This window comes from Prionailurus bengalensis, chromosome C1, assembly GCF_016509475.1.
Source record: "Prionailurus bengalensis isolate Pbe53 chromosome C1, Fcat_Pben_1.1_paternal_pri, whole genome shotgun sequence".
NCBI lineage: Eukaryota > Metazoa > Chordata > Mammalia > Carnivora > Felidae > Prionailurus > Prionailurus bengalensis.
The window spans coordinates 106465916-106492673 of NC_057345.1; the positions used below are offsets into that span (position 1 = coordinate 106465916).

A 26758-nucleotide genomic window follows, 5' to 3' on the forward strand; every position below is an offset into this window, starting at 1 on the left:
AGAGAGGGAGAGAGAGAATCCCAAGCAGGCTCTAAGATGTCAGCATGGAGCCCCATGAGGGGCTCAATCCTATGAACTGTGAGATCATGACCTGAGCAGAGATCAAGAGTTGGACGCTCAACTGAATGTACCACCCAGGCACCCCAAGAAAAGGATGCTTAGTTATACATCATGTTGGAACAACTGTGTATTTTTAAAAAATGTTTTATTTATTTTTGAGAGAGTATGAGAGTGGGAAGGGCTGAGGTAGGGGGACAGAAGATCTGAGGCAGGCTATTTGCTGACAGCAGCAAACCCAATATGGGGCTTGAACTCATGAACCATGAGATCATGACCTAAGCCAAAGTCAGACACTTGACCAACTGAGCTACCCAGGCTCCCTGGAACAACTGGGTATTGATCTGGAAGAAAATAAAGTTAGATACATTATCTCCTATCATATACAAAACAAAAATCCAGAGAATAAAGATCCAAATGTTAGAAAGTGAAACAAATAAGCAAAATAAAGTATAAAGACTATGTGGAAGTAATTCATAGAAGAAGAGAATTGAGTATAACACTCCTCATCAGCATAATGGAAATTATTTTTCACTATCAGATGGGCAAAAATTTAAAGACTGATACTATCTAATGGTTTTGAGAGTGTGGGGAAATCTGGCACATTCTAATTACATAGTCATACACTACTAATGAGAGTAAAAGTTTGATATGATCTGTATTAGTTGGTTTGGGCTGCCATAACAAAATACAGGTATCACAGCCTGGGTAGCTTAAACAATAGAAATTAATTTTCTCACAGTTCTGCAGGCTGGAAGATTAAGGTCAAGGTGCCACCAACAAGGTTGGTTTCTGGCAACACTTCTATTCCTGGCTTAGAGATGACTGTCTTCTTGCTATGTTCTTGGATGGCCTTTCTTCCGTGCCTATGGAGACAGAGAGTGCACAGAGATTTTTTTTTTTTTAATTAGAGAGAGAGAGCAAGCATGTGCTGGGGAGAAGGGAAGATGGAGAGAGAGAGAGAGAGAGAGAGAGAGAGAGAGAGAGAGAGAGAAAGAGAGAGAATCCCAAGCAGGCTCCGTGCTCAGTGCAGAGCCTGATGCAGGGGTCTATCCCATGACCCTGGGATTAGGACCTGAGCTGAAATCAAGAGTCAGACATTCAACTGACAGAGCCATCCAGGTGCCCCTCTTCCTCTTCTGATAAAAAGAAACACCAGTCCTATAGGATTAGGGCCCCGCTCATACCACCACATTTAAACTTAATTACTTCCTTAAAGGCCCTATCTCTAAGTACTGTCACATTGGGGATTAGAGCTTTAACATGTGAATTTTGGTAGAGGGGTAATCACAGTTCAGTCCCAAACACAATCTTTCTGAAAATAAGCTGCTAGCATCTATTAAAACAACAAAAAAAATGTGCTTATTCACAATAGGCAACAGGTGGAAACAACCCAGATACCAATGAATAGATGAATGAGTAAACAAAATGTGGTATATACATACCATGGACTATTATTCAGCTTTAAAAAATAATGAATTTTTGGGGCGCCTGGGTGGCGCAGTTGGTTAAGCGTCTGACTTCAGCCAGGTCACGATCTCGCGGTCCGTGAGTTCGAGCCCCGCGTCAGGCTCTGGGCTGATGGCTCGGAGCCTGGAGCCTGTTTCTGATTCTGTGTCTCCCTCTCTCTCTGCCCCTCCCCCGTTCATGCTCTGTCTCTCTCTGTCCCAAAAATAAATAAATGTTGAAAAAAAAAATTTTTTTTAAATGAATTTTTTACATATGCTACAACATGGATGAACCTTGAAAACATTATGCTAAGTAAAATAAGCCAGACACAAAAAGACAAATATTATATGATGCCACTCACTATGATGTATACAGAACAGGTAAATTCATAAAGACAGAAAGTAGTATAGAGGTTACTAGGGCCTGTGGGGAAGGGTGGTTATTTGTTGATGGATACAAGGTTTCTATTTGGGGTGATGAAAAGGTTCTGGAAATGGATAATGGTGATGGTTGCACAGCATTGTGAATACACTTAATGTCACTGAATTGTACACTTAAAATGGTTAATATGGTAAATTATGTTATGTATATTTTACTACAATAAAAGATACAAAAAATTTAAATATGCACTCCAATTTATACAATGAATACCACACAGAAAAAAAAAAAACACCCTACTCTTACACACAGTAACATAGATGAATCTCAAATACATATGGTTGAGCAAAAGCCAAGCACAAAAGAGTACCACGTCATTTGTTTATTTGAAGTTCAAGAACAGACAGACAAATCTAAATTAACGGATATCAGGAGGGTGGTTTCCTCTCGGGGGAGGATTATTGACTTGAAAGGGTATAAGGAAGGTTTCTGCAGAAAGATTTATACCTTGATCTAAATAGTGGTTACATGGACATATACATATATAAATTTTAATTGAGGACTGCCTGGGTAGCTCAGTCGGTTAATTTCGGCTCTGGTCATGATCTCAAAGTTTGTGAGTTCAAGACCCGAGTCGGGCTCTGCAGCACTGGCAGCTAGAGACCTGTTTGGGATTCTGTGTCTCCTTCTCTCTGCCCCTCCCCCTCTCTTTTGTGCTCTCTCTCAAAATAAATAAACATAAAACAATTTTTAATGGAATTATGCATCGGATTTGTGTACTATATGTATGCTCCATCCATAGAGAGTAAAGGTATGTATCTTTTGACGCAGTCTACAGAAACAAAAGCATCACTAGGTAATAATAAAAGTTTAAGAATTAAAAAAAAATTTTTAATGTTTACTTATTTCAGAGAGAGAGAGAAAGAGAGACAGGGGGAGGGGTAGAGAGAGAGGGAGACACAGAGTCTAAAGCAGACTTCAGGATCTGAGCTGTCAGCACAGAGACTTATGTGGGGCTTGAACCCACAAATCATGAGATCATGACTTGAGCCAAAGTCAGACACTTAATCACCAAGACACCCAGGCGCCCGGGAGATTACCAACTTTTGAAAGATATATTTGTATTGTTTGACTTGTATTTTGTCTTTGAAGTAAAAATGCTTCTCTAAAATAAATAAACAGTATTAGTAAGGAAAAAAATACATGATCATTATTGATATCTTGGAAGGAACTATGTCAAAATGTTAAGAATGATTATCTCTAGATGGTAAGAGTAAAGATTAACTTCTGTTTTAAATATTTAAAATCAACTTTGTCAAGGCATAATTTATGTACAGGAAAACTCACTATTGAGTGTTTTCTACTGTAAACTTTTCTGTATTTGTACACTGTAAAAATGAATGACAGCATTCTCAGACAATGGTAGTGGCATGATTTTTTAATCTCACCAAATGCTCTCTTAAGAAAACGAGGGTTGTCTGGGTGGCTCAGTCAGTTAAGTGTCCGGCTCTTGATTTCAGCTCAGAGCATGATCTCGAGGTTTGTGAGTTCAAGCCCCACGTCAGGCTCCATGCTGACAGCACAGAGCTTGCTTGGGATTTTCTCTCTCTCTCTCTCTCTCCCCCTCCCTCCCTCTCTCTCTCTCTCTCTCTCTCTCAAAATAAATAAATAAACTGTAAAAAAAAAAAAAAAGGGAGAGAACTAGACAGCAAACCAAAATCCTATCAACTTTGTTTCCAATGATTACAAAATTAGGTGACAAGCTGTCTCCGAGACACCCAAACATTAGTGGGTAAGGACGAACTGATGCAGGAGGGCCGGGTTTAAGTGATGAGGGAGTCTCAGGCAGGCTGAGGGCAAAATACACGCTAGCACACCCCTCCCGCAGGTGGGATGTGTGTGACATTCCTCAGGCACTCCTGGCTACTCAAGGACAAAAAAAAGGAAAGAAAACAAATGGCCAAGTGATAGAGATCACAGTCATACAGGACTTTGGGTCTCCATGGAGACTTAGGTCTCCATCTAGTAAATTACAAGAAAAAGGCAATCTTATCAATAGCCTAAGCTCTAGAATCCTAGAGAGTCAGTTTCCTGGAGCCCCAACATCACCTCTCCACAGTGATACGGGGAACAAAGGCAGAAGGAAACGACAGGTAAAATTAAGTCTCCTTATAACCTGCAGCCCATTGACTAATACCTGAGGCTGGCAGAGTAAAACGTTTTCCCAGGAATTCCCTACTGTCTTAACGCTAATGCTTTGCTAGAGGGAAAAACCACCTTAGCTGGACACTAGCAAGGCCTCAGGTATCTCCGGAGTCCTCTTTAGCACATCAAAGTCCTTCTGGAGGCCTCCCTTTTGTCTATACCTCCCCAACTCCATAGTATGTAACCAGCCATTCTTCACAACCCTTTCTGCCCACGGGTCCTGTCCCTATGCTTTAATAAAATCACCTTTTTGCACCAAAGACATCTTCAAGAATTCTTTCTTGGGCGTGGGCTCTGGACCACCCCACCATCACCCCAAAACCTCATCACAAGGACCCAGAGCAGATCCCAACCACCCACCATCACCCCAAAACTTCATCATGAGGACCCAGAGCAGGTCCCACAGGACCAGCCCAGAGGGTCTTGGCTTCGTACAGGATGGAAATCAAATGCAAGACCAGAGAAAGGAAGAGCAGCATTCACTGAGAGGTTTTTTTTTTTTTTTCACGAGGTCCCTTCAGTTTCACTGTCTCAAAGGGACCCCATGAAAAAAGCCATTTTTTCCCTTTGCTCCTTGCCCAGCTTCAATTCTTGCTCAGACCTGCACCCCTCCCCCCCACTCCACACCTGTCTTGTAATGCAGATAAAATATGTCCTCCTTGTAAGGGACAAAGAGCTAATGTTATCTTTGGAGTCTTCCAAAGATAACATCTATGGAGTTTACCAGGAGGAGCGTACATCCTCCAAGACCCCTGGCTTCAGGAAATGAGTGACTTATGATGGACACCTGGACCCCATCCTTGTTCTGACCAGCTCCCAGATGCCTAAGAGGACATGTGAATAAGCCCACAATCACCAATAAAAACCCCAGGCCCCAAGCAAAGATGATATTTCATGCTCTTTTCCTTTCCGAGTCTCCTGGATGCTCTGTTTGTATCTCTCTCTCTCTATTTTTTTTCAGTCAACTCTGCCTTCACTTCCTGCTGGCTCACGGTTGACTTCCATCCTGTGTGAAGCCAAGGGTCCTCCTGGGGTTCCCCTTCTTTGGGTCCTCGGACCGGCCTGTCTGCATCACCTTCAGTTTCCCTGTCTCAAAATCGCTACTACCTAAAAGACCTGTGAGTTGTTGGAATTTGTGTGGGAGAAGAAACACCTGAAAACAGGAGATCCCAAAACAGCTAAGAGGCATTCATTGGAAAACAAAGCAGGCTAATTCGAAACAGCAGTTGAAACAGAAAAGGGCTATGCCCAATCCAATGGCTGAGAAGGCAAGGGGATCCAGGTCTGAAGTGGCTGGAGTAGTCTGGGTCCCAGGAACTTCCAAACTGACCAGCAAGGCTCCCTTCTAGGATAGTGCTACACACTGAGAAGAAACTGCTGGAAGTAGAGAAAAAAATTAATCAGAACAGGGATAACAGAGCCAAAGGAAGAGAAGGTGTAGATAAAGGGGAGGAGGGAGGGTGCACCTGGGTGGCCAGTCAGTTGAACATCTGACTCTGGATTTGGGCTCAGGTCATGGTCCCAGGGTTGTGAGTTTGAGCCTCGCCCTGGGCTCCGCACTGAGCGTGGAGCCTGCTTAAGATTCTCTTTCCCTCTGCCTCTCTCCCCACAAAAGGGGAGAAGGAGAACCAAGCTAGGAAACCGTACAGAGCACGCTAGGTTTTTTGAAGCATTACACAAAACACGACAGCAGAGGGGGCTCTGTGAAGTTAGAAAAGCTATCCTGAACCACGACTCCTACAAGTTCAGGAAAACAATTGTTTCCAAAAATATGAGAGAAAAGACTCATGGGCAAATCCCACACAAAGTTATTCTAACAAGAATGAGAATAGGGAGAATAACATCCCTACAGGCAATGGAAGCATGCCAGACAGATGTTCCCACAAGCAGAATAATGTAATTCACTATTTCCAAACGAGCTGAAAGATTTCCTCAGTAGGGAATGATACAAGAAATAAAAGAACAACGTAAGTCAGAATTTGAAAAAAATGCAAGTGCGAGTGACTCACCTCAGGAAATCATTGGAAATAAAAGAAAAAGTATTTTCAGAAATGAAGACTATAAACTAAAAGGAATATAAGACTGAATAAATACAACAGATAAAGCCCCAAGAGAAGCAGAATGTAAAAAAAAATAGGTTGAAAATAAATGAAAAGATATTAAGGATTCAAGAGCCAGTGACAAATACTAAAGACAGGTAAAGATCAGGAGCAAATCATAGTAGACCTAAAGAAGAAAATCAAAGCAGGGGAAGAAGATAAATACAAAAATATCAGGGCCCCTGGGTGGCTTGGTTAAGTGTCCGACTTCAGCTCAGGTCACCATCTCGTGGTTCATGAGTTTGAGCCCTGTGTTGGGCTCTGTGCTGACAGCTCAGAGCCTGGAGCCTACTTCACATTCTGTGTCTCCCTCTCTCTCTGCCCTTTCGCCCACTCACTCTTGCTCGCTCTCTCTTGTGCTCAAAAATAAACATTAAAAAAAAAAAAGCTGTAAATCAAGGGAAGAAATATTTTAAAGAACAAATACAAAAAAATGTTTTAACTTTTTAGAAATAATGTTGTAGAAACGATATTAATATATTGGTGGTACTATTAGTACTGTTATCCTGAGACTGTTGTAAACTGTGGGATAAAATAAATGAGTAATCCTGGGATATGTTAATTCTATAACCCCCTATGTCCTCGAGAAAACAGAGTCTCTTCTCATTGCGGAAGAAAAGAAATACAGATGTAATACAGACTAGGTTAAGTAAAAGGCTTGTGGTTATTTTATTTGAAGTGGAAGTATCAGTGTAAAATCTTGAGACACTTTGTTATATATATATATATATATATATATATATATATATACACACACATATATATATATTTCCCCCCTTCCTCTTCCCCTACCCCTTCCTTTTGTAAACAATTCTGGCCCAAAAGCCATGAGGTGGGCCCAAGCAAGACAGGCCTCTTTTGTGAGGCAGAGATGGATGCACTGTGGCCCAGCAGGAGATGTGAAGGAGACATCTAGGCAGGGAGGTAGCAGTGACAGTGACCTGAGATGGACCGCTGGAGCCACAGGAGGCTAAAGGGAACATCTTCGTGAAGGGTGGGCCAGGTAGGCTGCTGGCATCAGAGCAGGCTGAGGAGCTCACTGGCACAGGGCTGGGATAGCAAAGCAAGAGCACAGCAAGGAGAACTGAAGTCTGGGCGCCAGGAGGAGGATGTTCGTGCAGGGATAGAGATGGTGGCAGTGACACGAGATGGGTCACACATAAGAGAGCTGATTAAAAAAATCATATAGTGGGGCGCCTGGGTGGCTCAGTCGGTTGAGTGTCCGAATTCAGCTCAGGTCATGATCTCATGGTTCGTGGGTTCAAGCCCTGCGTTGGGCTGTGTGCTGACAGCTCAGAGCCTGCAGCCTGCTCCAGATTGTGTCTCCAGTTCTCTCTGCTCCTCCCCCACTTGTGCTCTCTCTGTCTCTAAAATAAATAAACATTAAAAAAAAAATCATATGGTGCGCCTGGGTGGCTCAGTCTGTTGAGCGTCCCGACTTCGGCTCAGGTCACGATCTCGCGGTCCGTGAGTTCGAGCCCCGCGTCGGGCTCTGTGCTGACGGCTCGGAGCCTGGAGCCTGTTTCTGATTCTGTGTCTCCCTCCCTCTCTGCCCCTCCCCCATTAACGCTCTGTCTCTCTCTGTCTCAAAAATAAATAAAACGTTAAAAAAAATTAAAAAAAAAATCATATAGTGAGGGGCTCCAGGGTGGCTCAGTTGGTTGAGCATCTCTTGATTTCGGCTCAGGTCATGACCCCAGGGTCAGGGGGTTGAGCCCTACATTGGGCTACCATTCTCTCTCTGTGTCTCTCTGGGTTTCTCCTCCACTTTTGCTCTCGTTCTTTCTCCCTAAAATTAAAAAAAAAAAATCATACAGTGAAGCTAATGGCAGCCATGTTTCTCACTTTCAGAAAAAGGGAATTATAGAAATGAAAAGAGAGAAAATTAGAATATTCCCAGTGGTGTTGGATTGGAATTGGAGATATTGGTGTAAACTTAATAGTTTTTAATACCTATAGATAAGTATAGAAATAAATATTGATGTAAACGTACATGTGTAGCTCACTCCACTGAGAAGTCTTGTGAACATCAACATCTCCATAGTAAAAAGCTCACCTAAGGACCCAATCTTGGTTCCTAAATACTAGTCTCCACTAAAAGAAATCAAGGCTCCTCGGAAAAATGGCTGACTCCAGGGCTTGTGCGGAGAGAAATTATGAGATGAGCCTAGAATATCCTGTTGTGCCAGAAAGGATGGGCTCAAAAATGATGGGGAAATGTTAAAAGGCTTGAAAACACTCTTACTGGCCAAATCTGGAATAATTTGAGCACTAAAATGAATAATGTTTAAATCCATGAGTTTCTAAAAATACAAAAAATGTCGGGGCACCTGGGTGGCTCAGTTGGTTGAGTGTCCGGCTCTTGATTTTGGCTCAGGTCATGATCTCACAGTTTGTGGGTTTGAGCCCTGTTTGAGCCCCACTTTGGGCTCAGTGCTGACAGCACAGAGCCTGCTTGGGATTCTTTCTCTCTCTCAAAAATAAATAAACTTAAAACAATACAAAAATTGTCGCATTTAAATAATGATGGGGCAAAATCATATTAAAAAGTCATTAAAGAGAAAGAATCAAGTTATCTTGCTTTTCTTTTTTTTCAACTTTTTTTTTTTAAGGTAGGCTCCACAGCCAATGTGGGGCTTGAACTCACCACCCTGAGATTGAGAGTCACATGTTCTACCAAATGAGCCAGGTGCCTCTTATCCCGCCTTCCTTATATGTGTTTAGCGCTGAGTAACCAAAAAGTAGATGAGGGTAAGTGTCTCTCTACGGAAATAGTCAAGCTAAGGAACGAAAATGAAATAGCAGATTCAAAATATCATTATTTTGCAACACCAGTGAATTTACTGAACAGAAGCAATTGTTAACATCACAAAAAAGAGAGACGATCAGACACAATGGGCCTCCAATGAAAGTATACACCACCACCTACAGTCTCGCCAAAGGCATCCAACCTGGGTCTGATCAGACCTCTGGGTTGAGCTGCCCACATACAGAAAAGCAGAGGAGAGAGGAACACAGTGAGTTGCACTATTGGTATACAATCAGCAAAACCCAGGCTGTAGGCAGAAGGAAGGGTACTCGGGTCAGACATCTGGAGTCTTCAATGGATAAACGGTTAGGAAAAGAAAGGGATGGAAGAGGAAATCTGTACATTCAGTAATCTTCAAAATAGAAGATTGTTTCATGACCTCCACAAGAGGTGGAATGAAAGCAGTTCCAAAGAGCTCAAGGTGAGATAGATTAAGGGAAAGGTTAGACTGCAATTTTTTTTTATGACATGACATGACCTGACTTTTATTTTTATTTTTATTTCTTTTTAAAGTAAGCTCTACACCGAACATGGGGCTTGAACTCCTGACACCAGGATCAAGGGTTGCATGCTTCACTGAGCCAGCCAGGCATCCTAAAGGACAATCTGAGATGAGATGGGAGGGGCAGGTTGTTGGGAGGGCCAGGAGGCCTGAGGTGCGCCCTCAGGGAAAATCAGCCACCTGTAATTAACAACACTTTCCGCAACCTAATTCTAATCAGCAACCTAATTCTAATCATCGTGTGAAGTGTGAACAGTTCCTCTAACAACCAAAGTTTTCTGCTTGAAGAGCTTTATTTTCTATTCTCAGTGTAAGGAATTATCTTTAAGCCATTTTAATTGTTTGGAATTCCATAGCTTTTAAGTTTGACATTTACCAACTTCTCATTCTAAATTCATTTTTTCATTTGAAAAGATGACAATTTAAAACTTAAAAAAATTTTTTTAATGTCTACTTATTTTTGAGAGAAAGAGACAGAGTGAAAAAATTATGACATAATTTAAAACTTAAAAAATTTTTTTAACGTTTATTTTTGAGAGAAAGAGAGCAGAAGTAGGAGTGCGGCAGAGAGAGGGAGACACAGAGTCGGAAGCAGGCTCCAGGTTCTGAGCTGTCAGCACAGGGCCTGATACGGAGCTCGAACCCACGAGCCATGAGATCATGACCTGAGCCAAAGTCGGACACTCAACCCACTGAGCAACCCAGGTGCCCCAACATATTTAAATTTTTAAGTAGTTATAACTGGAGCACTTTTAGCATATCTTCACTATTTTACCCAACTGGACACATTCCAACCAAGAATCAAAGGGTAATAAAAAAATAATAATTCTACAGATTTTAGAATGGAAATAATAAAAATAAGTAGTTTTTCTTAGTCCTAACTATCCCTAAAAGGCAAGAGGAAATGAAAAGACTCTATATTGATTTGTATATAATGATACTGAGAAGAATAACATGTCATTAAAAAGGGCTAAAGATTGGAAAACAAAACAAAAAAAAACTTAGAATACATGCCAAATCAAAGAAGTGGGAAAGACTGGAGGATAGTATCCAGGGAAGCATGCCTCCTTGATAAAACTATAAAGAAATACAAGGGAGGGTGCACTGATTTCCTGTCAGGTTATGATCTCATGAGTCTGAGCCCCAGGTCAGCATAGAGTCTACTTGGGATTCTCTCTCTCTCCTTCTCTCTCTTCCCCTCCCCTGCACTCTCTCTCTCTTTCACAAAATAAACTTAGAAAAAAAAACTTATTACAAAAAAGAAATACAAGGGAGTGATGATTACAAAAGTCAGGAATAGTGGCTACTTTTTAGGGGCAAAGTGAGAATTGTGATTAGGACTGGGTGGGATAGTTGGAGTGGTTCCATTTCTTGATCTAGATGGTAGTTTCAAGGGTAGTTGCCTTACAATAATTCATCAAGTCATATATTTGCTTTGCGTGATCTTCTGTATTTTATTTTTCAACTATAAAGGTAAAAAAACAGATGCATTTCTATACCAGATGCAGTTGGTTGATAATGCCTCCTCCTTCCCCTTCTCCTCCTCCTCATTTATTTATTTACTTATTTATTTATGGGGGAAAAAAAAGATAGATCTACTTCCCTAACCCTGCAACCTATAAATGTTACCTTATTTAGGGGTGCCTGGGTGGCGCAGTCGGTTAACCGTCCGACTTCAGCCAGGTCACGATCTCGCGGTCCGTGAGTTCGAGCCCCACGTCGGGCTCTGGGCTGATGGCTCGGAGCCTGGAGCCTGTTTCCGATTCTGTGTCTCCCTCTCTCTCTGCCCCTCCCCCGTTCATGCTCTGTCTTTCTCTGTCCCAAAAATTAAAAAAAAAAAAAAAAAGTTGAAAAAAAAAATGTTACCTTACTTAGAAAAAGGGTGTTTGCAGTTGTCATTTAAGGAAGGATCTTTACTTTCTTTTTTCTTTTCTTTATAATTTTTTTAAGTAGGCTCCATGCCCAGTGTGGGGCTTGAACTCATGACCCAGAGATCACGAGTTGGATGCTCTACCAGTTGAGCCACCCAGGTGTCCCTAAAGGAAGGATCTTTAATTTTTTTTTAATGTTTATTTATTTTTTTGAGAGAGAGACAGAGTGTGAGCAGGGGAGGGGCAGAGAGAGAGGGAGACACAGAATCCGAAGCAGGCTCTAGGCTCTGAGCTGTCAGCACAGAGCCTGACATAGGGCTGGAACTCACAAGCCATGAGATCCTAACCTGAGCCAAAGTTGGATAGTTTACCAACCAAGCCACCCAGGGGCCCCAGGAAGGGTCCTTAAATGAAGAGAATATAATGAATTATCTGGGCAGGCCCTAAATGTAATCATAAGTGTCCTTAAAAGAGAAAGGCAGAGGGGGATTTGACCCAGAGGAGAAGGTGACATGAGGACAAAGAGTGATGTACCCACAGGCCAAAGAACCCTCCAGAGAGGGTGTGGCCCTGCTGACGCCTTGACTTCAGACTTCTGTCTTCTAGAACTGTGTGAGGATACATTTCTGTTGTTTTAAACCACTGTGGTTTGTTATTTGTTACAGCAAATGAATGCACCAGGTAAGTCATGGCAGGTCAGTCATCCTACTGCAGCAAGAATCTAGATAGATTACAAAAAATACATTATTTATTTGTTTGTTTGTTTATTCATTTATTTATTAAAGTTTTTGTTTCTTTGAGAGAGAGAGAGAGAGCACGTGCACACGAACAGGGGAGGGACAGAGAAAGAGGGAGAGAGAGAATCCCAAGCAGGCTCTGTGCTGTCACCACAGAGCCTGGCATGGGGCTTGATCTCACAAATCATGAGATCATGACCTGAGCCAAAACCAAGAGTTGGACACTTAGCCAACTGAGCCAGCCAGGCGCCCCCCACAAGTATATTTTTTAAAAAAGCACCAAAAGGCTGTGGAAGGAATGAGGACTAGGTGACATAAAATCCAGAGATGGAAAAACCTTTCTGAGTTAAGTTGAGCACAGGCTGAGGTTAAAGCATAATCTAGGCAGAATGCCTCTATTTGGGAAAGAGAAATCACACTTTTGGTGGTCATTCAAAACTGGAAAATTGGAGTGACAAGTTGAAAACTGAGGGGGCCTCTAACGGTGGCTAGTTTATCCATGGAACATTTGCTGAACTCTTGGAATGTGCAGGAGGCTGGAGAGGCTGACTAGAAGCTTCTAAAAGGCAGACTAAATCTCCCAGTCTGGAATTATTGGTTAGGAAATAAAGACCTGTTGAGTCAGAGGAAGAACCTCAACTTTCAACTGGTCTCCTCTTCAAGATATCTGCCCGATTCGGGGCACCTGGGTGGCTCACTGCGTTGAGTGTTCAACTTCGGCTCAGGTCATGATCTTACGGTTTATGAGTTCAAGCCTTGTGTTGAGCTCTGTGCTGACAGCTCAGAGCCTAGAGCTTGCTTCAGATTCTGTGTCTCCCTCTCTCTCTGCCCCTCCCCTGCTTGTGCTCTCTCTCTCTCTCTCAAATAAAGATATTAAAAAAAAAAAAAAGACATCTGCCAGATTATGAGCTGCATGGAGCAGGAACCTGGAGAGTCAGCTCAATCTTCTTTAGTATTTTGGGGCTAAGGAGATGAAGACCTGCCCAGTTTTCAATCAAAAGGTTGTGAGGAACATGTGAGGAACATGTCTGAAGAATATGAGCAAATCAGACTGAAACAGCAACCTGACCCTGACACCGCTTAATTCCTGACTAGATTGAGTTGATCAGCCCCTCACCCTATCTGCCTGAAAGAAAAAAGGGAGAATGTTCTCTGTTGGAAAAGAACATGATATAGAGCCTCTAGAATTATTAATCATTTCTGGAAAAAAAGAAAAAAATATTCTATTTGCATAGAGTAAAAGAAACATGACCAAAATGAAAAGAAAAAAAGAAGAAAATGCACAGATGATCCAGATACTAGAGTCAGCATACAAGAATGTAAAAATAACCTAGATTAACATGTTAGTGAAGAGTGAAAACAATGAACATAATAGATGAAAATATGGAAAATTTAAATAGAATTGGAATCCATAAAAAAGTCAAATGGACATTTTAGAACTGAAAAAAAAAATCTGAAGAATTCAATGTAAGAATTTAACAGCAGATTGGACAAAGTAGAACATAGGATTAGTGAATTGGAAGACAGGTCAATAGAAAATACTCAAGTTGGAGGCACCTGGGTGGGTCAGTGGGTTAAGAGTCTGACTCTTGATTTCAGCTCAGGTCACAATCCCAGAATTGTGGGACTGAGCCCCACATTGAGCTCTGTGCTGACAGTGCAGAGGCTGCTTGGGATTTTCTCTCTCTCTCTCTCTCTCTCTCTCTCTCTCTCTCTCTCTCTCTCTCTCTCTTTCTCGATGCCTCTCTCCCACTCATACTCTATCTCTCTCAAAATACATAAACATTAAAAAAATGTTTAAAAATATATTTAAAGACAATACTCAATTTGAAACATAGATATCAAAAAAACTGGAAAACAAGAAAGTATGAAGTAGGGTGCCTGAGTGGCTTAGTCAATTGAGCATCTGACTTCAGCTCATGTCATGATCTCACGGTTTATGAGTTGGAGCCCCACATTGGGCTCGCTGCTGTCAGCGCAGAGCCAGCTTCAGATATTCTGTCCCCATCTCTCTCTGCCCCTCCCTGGCTTTCTCTCTCTCAAAAATAAACATAAAAAAAAGAAAAAGAAAGAACGTATGAAGCACAGGGACATGCTCAAATAGATAGCATATTTGCAGTCTAAGGAGAGAAAGGAGAATTCTGGGCAAAAGCAATATCTGAAGAGATAATGGCTGAGAATTTTCAAAAACCAGTGAAAGATACCAACTCAAGAAGCTCAGCACACCCAAGGAGGATAGATACAAATAAAACAATGCCTAGATACATCCTCCTAACACTGCTGTACATCAAAGACACTGTTGAACATCTCAAAAAAAGTCAGAAGAAAGAAAACCACATTATCTTCAAAGAAACAACAGTATGACACTCAGGTGACTTCCTAACACAAACAGTGGAAGTCAGAAGATAATGAAATAACATCTTTAAAGTTTCAAAAGAAAGTAACCATCAACCCAGATTTCCATAGGAGAGGAAAAAAATGCCACCACAAAAAAAGTTTCAAAAAGACACTTTTACCAAAACATGTAAAAAAAGAATAAAGTTGGGGATCTTACACTTCCTGATTTCAAATCTTGCTACAAATCTACAGAAAGCAAAACAGTGTGGTACTGTCATAAAAACAGACACACAGACTAATGGGATACAACACAGAACCCAGTAATAAATCCTCACACATACAATCAATGAATTCCATGAGGTACAAATGCCATCCATTGAGGAAAAGACAGTCTGTCCAATAAATGATGTTGGAGAAACTGGATTTCCACGCGCAAAGAATTAAGCTGGATCCTTACTTTATACCATATATAAAATTTAACTAAAAATGGATAAGAGATGCATGGAGTGCCAGGCTGGCTGTCAGTGGAACATGTGACTCTTTTTTTTTTTTTTTTCTTTTTTAACGTTTTATTTATTTTTGAGACAGGGAGAGACAGAGCATGAACAGGGGAGGGTCAGAGAGAGGGAGACACAGAATCTGAAACAGGCTCCAGGCTCTGAGCTGTCAGTACAGAGCCCGACGCAGGGCTCGAACTCACGGACCGCAAGATCATGGCCTGAACCGAAGTCGGACGCTTAACCGACTGAGCCCCCCGGGTGCCCTGGAGCATGTGACTCTTGATCTTGGGGTTGACTTCAAGCCCCACATTGGGTATAGAGATTACTTAAAAATAAAATCTTTTCTAAAAAGTGGATTAGACATCTAAATACAAGAGTTAAAACTATAAAACTCTTAGAAGGAAACCAGAGGAGAGCTTCATTGACATTGAAGCATTAATAATTTCCTGTATATGAAGTCAAAAGTATGGGCAACAAAGGAGTAAATTGATAAATAGGGATACGTCAAAACTGAAAACTTCTGTGCATCAAAGGACACTGTTGAAAGGCAATTTCAGTTCCTGCCTTTGTGGGGACTTTTAGTTTGGCAGAGGAGACAGTATTACGGCAAGTGTGATGCATGCTGTGAGAGAGATACTGTAGAACTGAATTATAGAGGATGTAAAATTGCAAAAATCCTCAGGGAAGACCCATAGAGTAGTGCAGCTATGGCAAAGCTGGATAGGTTTTCTTTCTCATCTGTTATATGCCGCCCCCCCACCCCCACCCCAGCAGGTCAGGAAATGATCCTTAACTCTTTTGGAGTTGAAGGTTCAAATTCCATTTCTCCTAAAAAGTAGAGTAGTGAAAATGTTTGTGAGGTGGTGGGGATGGTGGTTGCTATATTCCAATTTAGTCTAGTTTTATTTCTGTTCTGAGAATTTAAGGACATCCCCTATATTCAAGCATATCCTGACAGGTTTCAGGTTTCAAATCCAGTCCAGGGATTGCTGATTTAAGAGCTTAAACTTTGGTGGGAGCTAAGTGTTAATTACACTCAAAGTTAACAGCCAACCATAGAAAATTAGGCACACTTAAAAAAGATTTTCCAGATAATATCAGACCTGCTTTAGAAAAGTGGGGCACCTGGTTGGCTTCAGTAGGTTACACGTGGGACTCTTGATTTCAGCTCAGGTCATGATCTTGTGGCTTGTGGGTTGGAGCCCCGTGTTGGGCTCTGTGCTGACATCTCAGAGCCTACTTGGAATTCTCTCTCTCTTTCTCTCTCTGCCCCTCCCCTGCTCATGCTCTCTCTCTCTGTCTCAAAATTAATAAATACACATTAAAAAAAAATAAAAAGAGAAGAAAGAAACTTCCAAATTCCCCTTGTTTGTTTAATTTATGTCTTGTTTTTACCTCATAACAAAAGACAGGCTGGGAGCACCTGGGTGGTTCAGTCGGTTGGGCGTCCAGCTTCGGCTCAGGTCATGATCTCACGTTCATGAGTTCCAGCCCCGTGTCAGTCTCTGTGCTGACAGCTCAGAGCCTGAAGCCTGCTTCGGATTCTGTGTTTCCCTCTCTCTCTGTCCCTCTCCCCATCACAGTCTGTCTCTCTCAAAAATAAATAAACATTAAACAAAAAATTAAAAAAAAAAAAGACAGGGTGGTCACCTTCTTTTGAGTATTGCATCATCAAATGTTGGCGGTTTGAGAGCCATTCTACTCTCAGGCTGGATGATTCTAGATCCTTTCACTTTTCTTCATTTAGGCCTGATGGAATTTTGACTACTTGTCTGATCTCTGGAACTGGTACTGGCCCCACAAGAACCTTAATCTGAGGACCTAAGAAGGAGTGAGACCAAAACCAGCAAGCCATGAGACCACTTCTAAACAAGGACATAGCCAGTTAATTGCTGATTGATTGACTGATTGATTGATTTAAAGTTCATATAATGAGGGCTCTGGCAGCTACAAATAACAAAGTATTCGCGTAGTTTTCGAGGAATCCCAGTAAGCCATCATCCCACTGAGCACCTGCTATTTGTTCAAGTAAAACTGAGTGACCCAAGAGTCACTTGGAATATAGGGTTTGAGGAAGTGGCTATTAATTAGAAAAATAAGTATATTTTTCAAGACCAAAGGTGATACAATGAGTGTCAGTTGGGTGCCTCTAACACAAGATCTTGAACCTTCCCTTTCCAGGGTTTCATGACCCAATAAAATTTTTTGTTACTTAATTAGGTTAAGATTTCCTGCATTGCTTTGGTTCAAATTAACTCATAGAATTTTTTTTTTTAACGTTTATTTATTTTTGAGACAGAGAGAGACAGAGCATGAACAGGGGAGGGGCAGAGAGAGAGAGGGAGACACAGAATCTGAAACAGGCTCCAGGCTCTGAGCTGTCAGCACAGAGCCCGACGCGGGGCTCGAACTCACGGACCGTGAGATCATGACCTGAGCCGAAGTCCGACGCTTAACCGACCTAGCCACCCAGGCGCCCCATTAACTCATGGAATTTTTAAAACGAAATTGATTTGGTTTCCCACTAAGTAAAAAAATTTTAATTCAAGTTGTGTGGGGAGGAGTGACAAAGTAGTGATTTTAGGTTCACCAGTTTGATTTTAATTTTTAAAAAATGTTTATTTATTTTGAGAGAGAGCCTGCGCACCAGCAGGGGAGGGGCCCAGAGAGAGAGAATCCCAAGCAGCCTCCCTGCTGCCAGTGCAGAGCCCAGCTCCCCTCCACCCAGATCTCATGAACCTTGAGATAATGACCTTAGCCAAAATCGAGAATCCTGGGCTTAACCCCTTTCGCCACCCAGGCGCCCCGCCCAGTTTCATTTTATATACTGTTCCAGTCCCTGCTACATAACCACATTGAAAAGGAAACTTCTGGAATTTGGTTTCATGCCCACAGTCAATGGAATTTTTCTGCTGCATACGAGGTGGGCAAGAGCATCTGACAATAAGAAAACTTTCAGATATCTGTCCAAGTTCCCACAGAGTGAGTGACTCACCTGAAATACCATACACCACAGGATTTGCACATCTGTATGATTCTTTTTTAAATCTGGGCTTGAAGACAGATTTACCTTCACTCTCTGTGTGGCCACGTAAAATCACTACACCACAAGACATATTTATAAAACGGGTGGAGTAATGCCTGCTATACAAGGCTGCTTTGAGAAATACACATGTTAAGAGATCCCGCGTTCACTGTTAGTTTCATATGGGCTTTTTGATAAAGATACAGAAAAAGGACAAGAGAATTTCTGCCTCCTCGCTCAGGATCAGTGTCTTGAAGTGGTTCCCCTACCTCCCAACCAACCTCCCCGACCTTGAATTTGTGCGTCAGAAACTGATCTAGTCCAGACTCTACTGCGCGGCGGCGCCGCGCTGCGACGTCACGCGATCCCACAACTCTGGGTCCCAGCCATCAACCACAACGAAGGTAGAAGGGCCTTGACCTCATCAACATGGCTACTGGAGGTGGCCGGCAGGAAGAAGGTATGCCCACAGAGGGATCACTTCCGCTTCCGTTGGCGCAAGCGCTGTCATTTCTTCTGCCACCGTGACTAAGATGGAAGCGTTCTTGGAGTCGCGGTCCAGTCTTTGGGCCGGGGTTCCGGCCCCGGGGCAGTTTTACCGCATCCCGTCCACTCCTGGTGCCTCGGTGGATCCGGCATCCGCTCCCTACGGGGGTCCAATGACACGCACGCAGTAAGCTCTTGGCGTCCGAGCCTGCGCCGGGGGCGGGCCGGTGGGACCTGGTGCGGCGGGCCGGTGCTTAGGGAGCCGGGAAGGCGAGGGGAGGGCCGCAGGGCAAGCGAACAGCGAGGAGCGCGGGGCGGAGAGTCCCGGAGAAGCAAAGGAGGCCTGGAAAATCAGAAGCGGAACCCACTGCGCAGGAGATGGCTCCGGCTCTTCCAACGTTCCTCCCCTCGCCAGACCTCCCTCTCTCTCTGTGCAGGAACCCCATGGTGACCGGGACCTCGGTCCTCGGCGTTAAGTTTGAGGGCGGAGTGGTGATCGCAGCAGACATGCTGGGCTCCTATGGCTCCTTGGCTCGTTTCCGCAACATCTCTCGCATTATGAGAGTCAACGACAGCACCATGCTGGGTGCTTCCGGAGACTATGCTGATTTCCAATATTTGAAGCAAGTTCTCGGCCAGATGGTGTAAGTCATCTGGGGAAGAGGGAGTAGATCCCAGGTGGGGAGAGGAACTTGCTGTTTTGTTTTTAGAAATCCCCATAGAAGTCCTAGAGTGGAGGAGTCTGAGGCTGCAGCAGAGAGCCGGAAAGTTGCTGGGGTTCCGTGGAAGATGAGAGTGTTTACAATACATAGTTTTTGGCGTTAGGGGGGTGTAGAATGAAGAAGATTGTAACTTTTGTGGGGTGGATGGAATTGCCGATTTCCATTCTCCCCCTTTCCTCACAACCAATTCCTTTGAAGGATTGATGAGGAGCTGTTGGGAGATGGACACAGCTATAGTCCCAGAGCTATTCATTCCTGGCTGACCAGAGCCATGTACAGCCGCCGCTCCAAGATGAACCCCCTGTGGAACACCATGGTCATCGGAGGCTATGCTGATGGAGAGAGGTTGATTTGAATACAAATAACTTATTTCCCCACCCACCCAACTACTAATGTCTATGTAGCGTCTTCTCTCTCCCCCCTGAGGGAATGCCACTTCTCAGACCCTGTTGTCCCATCCTTCAGCTAAAGTACCTAAGAAAGCCTAAAATGAAATGAGTTCTTTGACCTGTTGTGTCCTGTCAGCTTCCTCGGTTATGTGGACATGCTTGGTGTAGCGTATGAAGCCCCTTCACTGGCCACTGGTTATGGTGCATACTTGGCTCAGGTATGTAGGGGAGAGGGGTTGGAAGACAAAAGGCGATGGGGGCTTGTGGTTGTCTGCTTGTTCTTCCTGTGAAATTCCAACGTGGACTAGGCTAGGATCCCTACTGCTGGACATGTGGTTTCTTTGTAGTCTGGAGGCTGTATGTCGTACTTACGTTCCAATGACAGAGTGGTGGCTCAGAGATTGAGTAGACATGTGCAAAGAGGGAAATGCCCTAGAACTTGCCCTTCAAGTAGGTCTTAGCACAAGTAAGCAGAATTCATTCTGGGGAGGCAGGAGGTGGAATGTCACCTTTTTAACCCATTTATGCTGCTTTTCACACCGTGGAATTGAGACAGACTGGTATTCAGCCTCTGGTATCTCCCATGTTTTCCCCATTTCCCTAGCCTCTGCTGCGAGAAGTTCTGGAGAAGCAGCCAGTGCTGAGCCAGACCGAGGCCCGAGAGCTGGTGGAACGCTGCATGCGTGTGCTGTACTATCGAGATGCCCGTTCCTATAACCGGGTAAGGAGGGATGTGAATAATAAAGATGACAGGACTCTAACTGGCATGTTCTCAATAGTTGGGATACCTGGGTCTTTGCTTTTGAAGAATGGATTGCCGAATTTCCTATTTTCAGATTAGGGGAAGACTCTCTACTTGACCTTTGAGCAGGTCCCAGGAACTTCAGGTGGGGGTGGGCATTTTTATTGAGAGCTCTGCTTTCTTTCAGTTTCAAATTGCCACCGTCACTGAAAAAGGTGTTGAAATAGAGGGGCCACTGTCTGCAGAGACCAACTGGGAGATTGCTCACATGATCAGGTGATTGACATTAAAATTACAGAAGAAAACATAAGTGGTAGAACAGATGGGAGTCTCCTTGGCTTGCACTAAGCTGGGTTTTTCTGGAGGTCTCCTCCAAAAAACCTCTTTGGCGGGGAGAGGGGTTTGGGTTGGAGGACAGAGTTGCTTTTAGGAATTAATTCCTCCCCCTGTGGCTTCACAATTTTATTATGTTCTCTTCCTTTTTAGTGGCTTTGAATGACATACAGATGCATTATCCAGAACTGAAAGTTGTGCCCTTCTTCTCACTTTGAACTTGGCTGGTTCAAAGGTATACTTTTCTATTGTAAAATAAATAAATCCTTTGAAATGCTGGCTGAGTGGTTTTATTGTCTGACCAGGTCACAGTAAGAGTGAAGCTGCTAATTACTGCCACATGCCATCTGCATTCCTGGTCAGAGAACCCTTTGGCTCTTGGTTCTCATAGCAGATACAGGATTCTCTTCAGGACAGCACAGGAAATCTGCCACCGTCTTCATTTGGGCCTATGCTGAAAACAGCTGTGTAGAAGCCAGGCTTAATTTTTGTGGGATAACAAAGGGCTTAACATTTTTCTTCAACATTTATACCCACCCATGTGCTAGATTCTTAAAGAATTTCTGGTTTAATGTTGGTTGCAAATGTGATTTTAGTTAAAACACTGTTTCAAAGATAGAAATAGTGTCTGGTAAAGCTGCCCCCAGCAGGACCTGACAGCTCAATCCCTCACCTAGGGCCACCTCCTCACCCTTAGTAGAGGAAATACTGAGTAAATTCAGCATTTAACCTAAATGTTTATTGTCCAGATCTACGATCAGAAAACCTCTTAAAGGTCTTATGTGTTCAGGGGCACCTGGGTGGCTTAGTCGTTTAAGCATCCCACTTCAGCTCAGGTCATGATCTTAGGGTTTAAGCTCCCCCTCAGGTGAGCACTGCTTCTCTCTTTCCCTCTCTCTCTCTGCCCCTTGCCCCCTTGTGCCCTCTCAAAAATAAAGTATTAGGTGATGATTTAAAAGTTTAGGGGCACCTGGGTGGCTCAGTCAGTTGAGCATCTGACTCTTGATTTCAGTTCAGATTGTGGTCTCAGGGTTCATGAGTTCAAGCCCCAAGTCAGGCTCTGCCCTGACTGTGGAGCCTGCTTGGGATTCTCCCCTCTTTGCTCCTCTCCCGCTTGTTCACTCACTCTCAAACCAAGTAAACTTTAAAAAAAAAGTCCTCTAAGTTTAGCTGTGACTCAAATCATTTGGGGCATTAAGCCAAATTCGACTCCCAAAATGGTGTTAAACCAGAATTTTAACGTTTATTTTTTGAGCAAGAGACTGACAAGCATGAATGGGGGAGGGGCAGAGAGAGAGGGAGTAAGATTCTGAAACAGGCTCTAGGCTCTGAGCAGTCAGCATAGAGCCCGATGTGGGACTTGAACCCACGAACCTACGACCTGAGTGAAAGTTGGACGCTTAACTGACTGACCAACCCAAGCGCCCCTAAACCTGAATTTTAAAAATGAACACCCTAGGTGATTCTGATGCACATCCTCTCTAAACTGCTTTGAGAACTAGTATAGGCAGCAAGCTCAAAGTATTTTTTTTTTTTTAAACTCCAACTATTCCAGAACTTCAGTAAGGTAAGAGTAGAGGGAGAAATCAAAGTATCTCCATTTTATCCATGTCGCAACAAACTAGTAAATGAAAGTAAAAGGAAATCATGAGTTTTCTGTCTTCCACATATTCAGTCTCAACACAGAAAGTAGTCAATAAATACTTGTTTATTGATTAAACTGAATTATAAAAAAAACAAAAAAACAAAAAAAAAAAAAACTTCCTTCTACTACTAAGCCATGCGGGCGGAATCCACAAAGATAACTTCCTGGCCAAAACCCAGCTGATCCACTGTTGGTCTTATGGTCTTAAAAAAATTACCCATCAGGAAAGTCAAATAATGCAGAGGCCAGGGACCCAGCTCTGCTGAGGCTGGGGCTGCTGCGGAGACTACCAAAGAGGATTCGGTCACTGTAGATAGAGTTGACCATAGTTCTTGAACTTTCTCAAAGGCAAAAGGATGACTTCAAGGTCCGTGTTCTGTCAAAATGGCATCAGGCAGAAAGCTGGGGAAGAGCAGGCCAAGAGCAGACGGATCTTCAGTTCACTTTCCAGATGCCATGGGTTCATGAAGCTGGCCAAGCTGTTCATGGGTGGGATCACTCCAGTTCACTATATTATAGTGTGCTGGGGTTAAAAAGCCAAAAAATAGAGGTGAGGAGAAAGAGGTGGTAACAAATGTCACACCTGTACCACCAGGCCCATCACATCTTGAGCATGTCCCAGTCTGTGAAAGCCTACTACAATAGGGTTACCTAGGAAAAAAAAACAAACCACATTGTTTATAAATCCATTTCCCCTCATTTTATTAAATGTTCCACTTATGTACACTTTAAAGATGAACCACTGACAAGCCCGTGCAGGCTGTCTCCTTGGCTCCCAGGAGGGACATGTTGCTGAAAGACTTGGGATGGATAGAAGGTGTAGCTGTGGGAGAGCTGGGCTTGGGTTTTTGTTCCTTTTCTCTGTATGTTACACAGTACGTTTCAGTTTATAACCATGAGTACATACAATTAAAAAAAATCCCTCATGCAAACTGTAGAAAAATTTTCTTTCCTTGAAGCTGGCAGTGAAAAATAAAGATTCATGTCTTTTTCTTTGTGCACACCCCTGTGTTTCCTCTTCAGGTCCCCTTCTTCTCTAAGCATTAAGAGAAATGAGGAAAGCCACAGGGTTAAAACAGGATTTCAACAAGTGGTTTGTCTTGTTTTATGAAGTTCAACATGTAACTTCTTGTACAGTTAGCTCCTGGCTTTAGGACATGTGATCTCTTGAACAGGCATGCTGTCCACTTAACATGTTGAAGACCCATACACTGGGAATGGCCTCCACCCTAACACTGTGTGATCACCTCGGTACCTCTTGCTTGCTAATGACACGTGTATGATCCTTTGTCCGGAGTGATGGGGTGAGCATGGGAAGAGGGGCCAAGGATCCCAATGCAAAGAATATTGATTCTGTCATGTTTTTGTTGGAGGGAAGGTGGTGAGGAAAAACAAATCTAATTCATCATTCTGGATGAGAGGTGGTTTCATGCATTTTTAAAGCCACAAGTTTATATCTCAGAGTTGCTGTAGAAACCAACATCTCTGGAGAGGGAAGGAAAGAAAGGAGAAGGAAGAGAGAGTTCAGTGGGATTTTTTTTCCATTTTCATTTTTATATAAAAGTGTTAAGACCACAATGAAAAAAGTTTTTTTTATCCATATATATAATAAACCAGTTTGTGAGCTACATATTTTTGTCTTTCCCATCTTCAGAAATGTTCTCACACTGACAATGGTTGGAAAGCATCATGCCCAAAGACATTGCCACACAGTAAAACAAACAAAAAAACCCAGATGTACTATGATACAATTGAGGTAAAAGGGGAACAAAAATTTAACATTCGCCCACAAAGAATATTTTTTTCTTTTTCTTGATTTTGTCAGAAAAATACCAAACACAGTGATTTAAGTTTTAAAAAAAAAAGTCACGAAAACCGGTTTTTAGCAGAAGTGAATGACCAATGGGCCAGCTCCTTGGCTCAGATGGGATCACCACTGGTATTCCTAATAATCCACAAATCCACAGGGAAGCAGAAGTCAACATTGCGGGGGGAGTGGGGGCATAAAATTAAAAAATATAAACCAAATACCCCACCTGGCATATCCCCTTTTCCCTAAATCCCTCTACCCACCCCCTCACGGTTCCCTCCCTCCCCCCCCACCCCCACTCCACACCCGCTCCTGACCCCAGCACTCAAATCTCCATCAGATCTAGGTCAGCTTCTTCAAATCCATAAAAGGACTCGGTCTCGCTTTCACCCTCAAAGAGCTGGTGAAGGCTCTCAGGCTCAACTGTCTCTTCAGGAGATGATCTGGGTCGGGGAGTGGAAGCTGAGGGCTCCTCAGACTGTTCCCCACTCAGCTTCAGCTGCTCCTCTAGGGAGGCGATGAGCTCCTCCTGCATGTCAGCGTTTCTAGTGGGTGAGTTAATGTTGCCATCAGGGCCAGGTAGGACACTGGCCACGAGGAAGGACCGCTGCACCAGCTCTGGACAGTTCCCAATGACGCCCAACACCTCAGCCAGCCAGACCAGCACCAGTTGAAGCAGGACGTCAGAATCACATGCAGTATCTGCCATTTCCCGAGCCTGCTCCTTCCACTTTTTGTGCAGAAAGTTCTTGATGGTTCGTTTGATGCACACATCTAACGGCTGGATTTTGGAGCTACAGCCCGCCGGGACCACTGCAGGCAAGGTGCTAGAGGCACTTAGCATAGCCAGCACCTCTTCCGACAAGTGAGTGCGATGACAGTCCATCACAAGCATGCCTTTGCTGCGCTGGCACGCTGTGTGCTTCTGCCACACTCGGGCTGACCACAGCTCCATGATCTCGTCATCACTGTAGCCACTCTCCTTCACCTCCAGCAGTATCGAGTCCGGCACGTTAGCAGGCTGATCCATTTGTCCTCGGTAGAAAACCAGGGTGGGGAGGACAGTGCCATCGGCCAGAATGGCCAGCACCATGTCACACCAAGGTTCCCCCGTGCCCACTGTCTGCAGGGCATTCTCCTTTCGGTCATCACTGCTTAGCACCTCTGTATCTAGGAACAAGGAGATCTCATCAATAGCCACAATCATGGACAAGGGTAAGTCCTGGTTGTGAATCTGTCGTTGCACGAATTCAATGAAGAGTCCTGCATTCTCTGCCACATCCTTAGGTAGAGTGTGGGCCACAGCTCGCCGGGCATGGGGGGTCAGGTGGTGCCGGAGCATGAAGCGCACAGCCCACTCATAAGAGATCTTAAACCCTCCCTCCAAAGAACGTCCTATTTTGGTAGCTTTCTGGAACAAGGTCTCCTCATTCACAGGTAGCTGCTGCTCTCGCTGGGTTAGCACCCACTCAGCCAGCTTCTCTTCTGCTTCTAAGCTCAGATATTTGCCCTCCAGATTCTCCCCCTGGGAGGCCTGGAAGCGCCGAAGCCAACGTCGGATCCGTCGCTGTGGATTTCGGAAGTGTTCAGCAGCCTGTTCTGTATTGCAGCACAGGGCAAACAGGACCACTCGAAGCTTCTTCACAGACAGCTGCTCCTTCTTGCCAACTCCACTGCCACTACCACCCCCGGTGGCCTGCTCAGGCTCCTGGATGACCGGGCTACCTTCATCCTGGTCATCCACATTCAGACATTCGGCCCCCTCTGTGGCCAAGGGTGGGAGGGCTAAAAGCTGGGGTTGAGTTGGGGTTGGCGGTGGGGTTGCGGTTGAGGCTGGGGACGGGAGTGCTTGGGCCAAAGGAGGTGGCAGCTCTTCAGGCTCAGCTGGGGTGGCCCCCACAGATTTCACAGTGGCAGTTTTATTAGAGGGGAAGGCAGGAGGAGGATATATATTCTTCAAGCTCCGGTCATGTACTCGGTCACGAGTGTGGCCATGTCTAAAGGGTTAGCAAAGAGAGGAAAAGAAAGCTCAGGTCAACCAGGAAAATGAAATACTACTGGCAGTGATAATAAAAAAAAGATGAATCACACTGGAAAGCAGAAACTAAACCATGAAGGGAGTTTCTGTTACCTTGAGTGAGATATCCAAGTGAGTCCTATGGGAAACGGGGCAATAAAAAAAAAAGTTAAACTCAACAAAGAAACAAACCCTCCAGTCTTATATAAACTTCAGGTTGGAATGCTTCCAATTTGGTGATGTCTATCTAAATAGTGGATGAGTCAGGCCAGGTAGAGATGCTCCTGACTCACACAGCAGGACCCGTACCCTTAGCTTTTTTTTCTTGTCCCACTCAGCCCCACCTCTACTACTTACCCCGTGGCAGGACGCTGCTGGATCTGTGAGAGGGGTTGAATACCAAATGCTTGGCCATGGCATCTCCCACAGAGGTAACAAAGGTACATGAAGTGCAAGCCAGCTTGATTCCACTAAGGAAGAGAATCAAGAGCATACAAAACAAATATAATAGTGACACTGGGAGTAAGTTCTGAGGCTTAATAAAGCGAGTGTCCTTTCTCTTCTCTCTCAAATTAATTCACATGCCCAAGCCCCCACGATAAATGGATTAATGTAAGAACTTGAAAAATTAAGAGTCCATCAGTA

General features: G+C 43.7%; 2 protein-coding genes and 1 long non-coding RNA gene across 7 annotated transcripts in view; 1 reads left to right on the forward strand and 2 right to left on the reverse strand.

The window, feature by feature from the left end:
* Window positions 1–696: 696 nt before the first annotated feature.
* Window positions 697–18441, reverse strand: LOC122481169. Its single transcript, XR_006296777.1, has 2 exons — window positions 18239–18441; window positions 697–923 (listed from the first exon to the last, which is right to left on the reverse strand). It is a non-coding gene; the product is annotated as an uncharacterized LOC122481169 (long non-coding RNA).
* A 27-nt stretch (window positions 18442–18468) lies between these two features.
* On the forward strand, window positions 18469–20920 carry PSMB4 (proteasome 20S subunit beta 4). The gene is made up of 7 exons (XM_043576300.1): window positions 18469–18642; window positions 18893–19099; window positions 19376–19522; window positions 19703–19784; window positions 20171–20287; window positions 20496–20584; window positions 20795–20920. Exons 1-7 carry the CDS (start codon window positions 18503–18505, stop codon window positions 20805–20807), a joined length of 795 nt encoding a protein of 264 aa, XP_043432235.1. The 5' UTR covers window positions 18469–18502; the 3' UTR covers window positions 20808–20920.
* A 1411-nt stretch (window positions 20921–22331) lies between these two features.
* The window catches only part of POGZ (pogo transposable element derived with ZNF domain), a 53303-nt gene continuing 48876 nt past the window's right edge, over window positions 22332–26758 (reverse strand). For all 5 annotated transcript variants that reach the window (XM_043576301.1, XM_043576302.1, XM_043576303.1 and 2 more), the window contains 4 exons: window positions 26471–26583; window positions 26228–26252; window positions 24414–26093; window positions 22332–22937 (listed from right to left, as the gene is read on the reverse strand). In XM_043576301.1, the coding sequence (XP_043432236.1) occupies window positions 24422–26093; window positions 26228–26252; window positions 26471–26583 (1810 nt within the window). In that variant the 3' untranslated portion in view covers window positions 22332–22937; window positions 24414–24421. The remainder of the gene's footprint in view (window positions 22938–24413; window positions 26094–26227; window positions 26253–26470; window positions 26584–26758) is intronic.

Bases quoted from the DNA above. Each gene is read 5' to 3' on its own strand.
- PSMB4 (XM_043576300.1), top strand. From the start codon at position 18,503: ATGGAAGCGTTCTTGGAGTCGCGGTCCAGTCTTTGGGCCGGGGTTCCG. The intron at 19,523-19,702 runs GTTGATTTGAAT...GTGTCCTGTCAG, and splicing joins GGCTATGCTGATGGAGAGAG to CTTCCTCGGTTATGTGGACA. The intron at 19,785-20,170 runs GTATGTAGGGGA...CCATTTCCCTAG, and splicing joins ATGGTGCATACTTGGCTCAG to CCTCTGCTGCGAGAAGTTCT.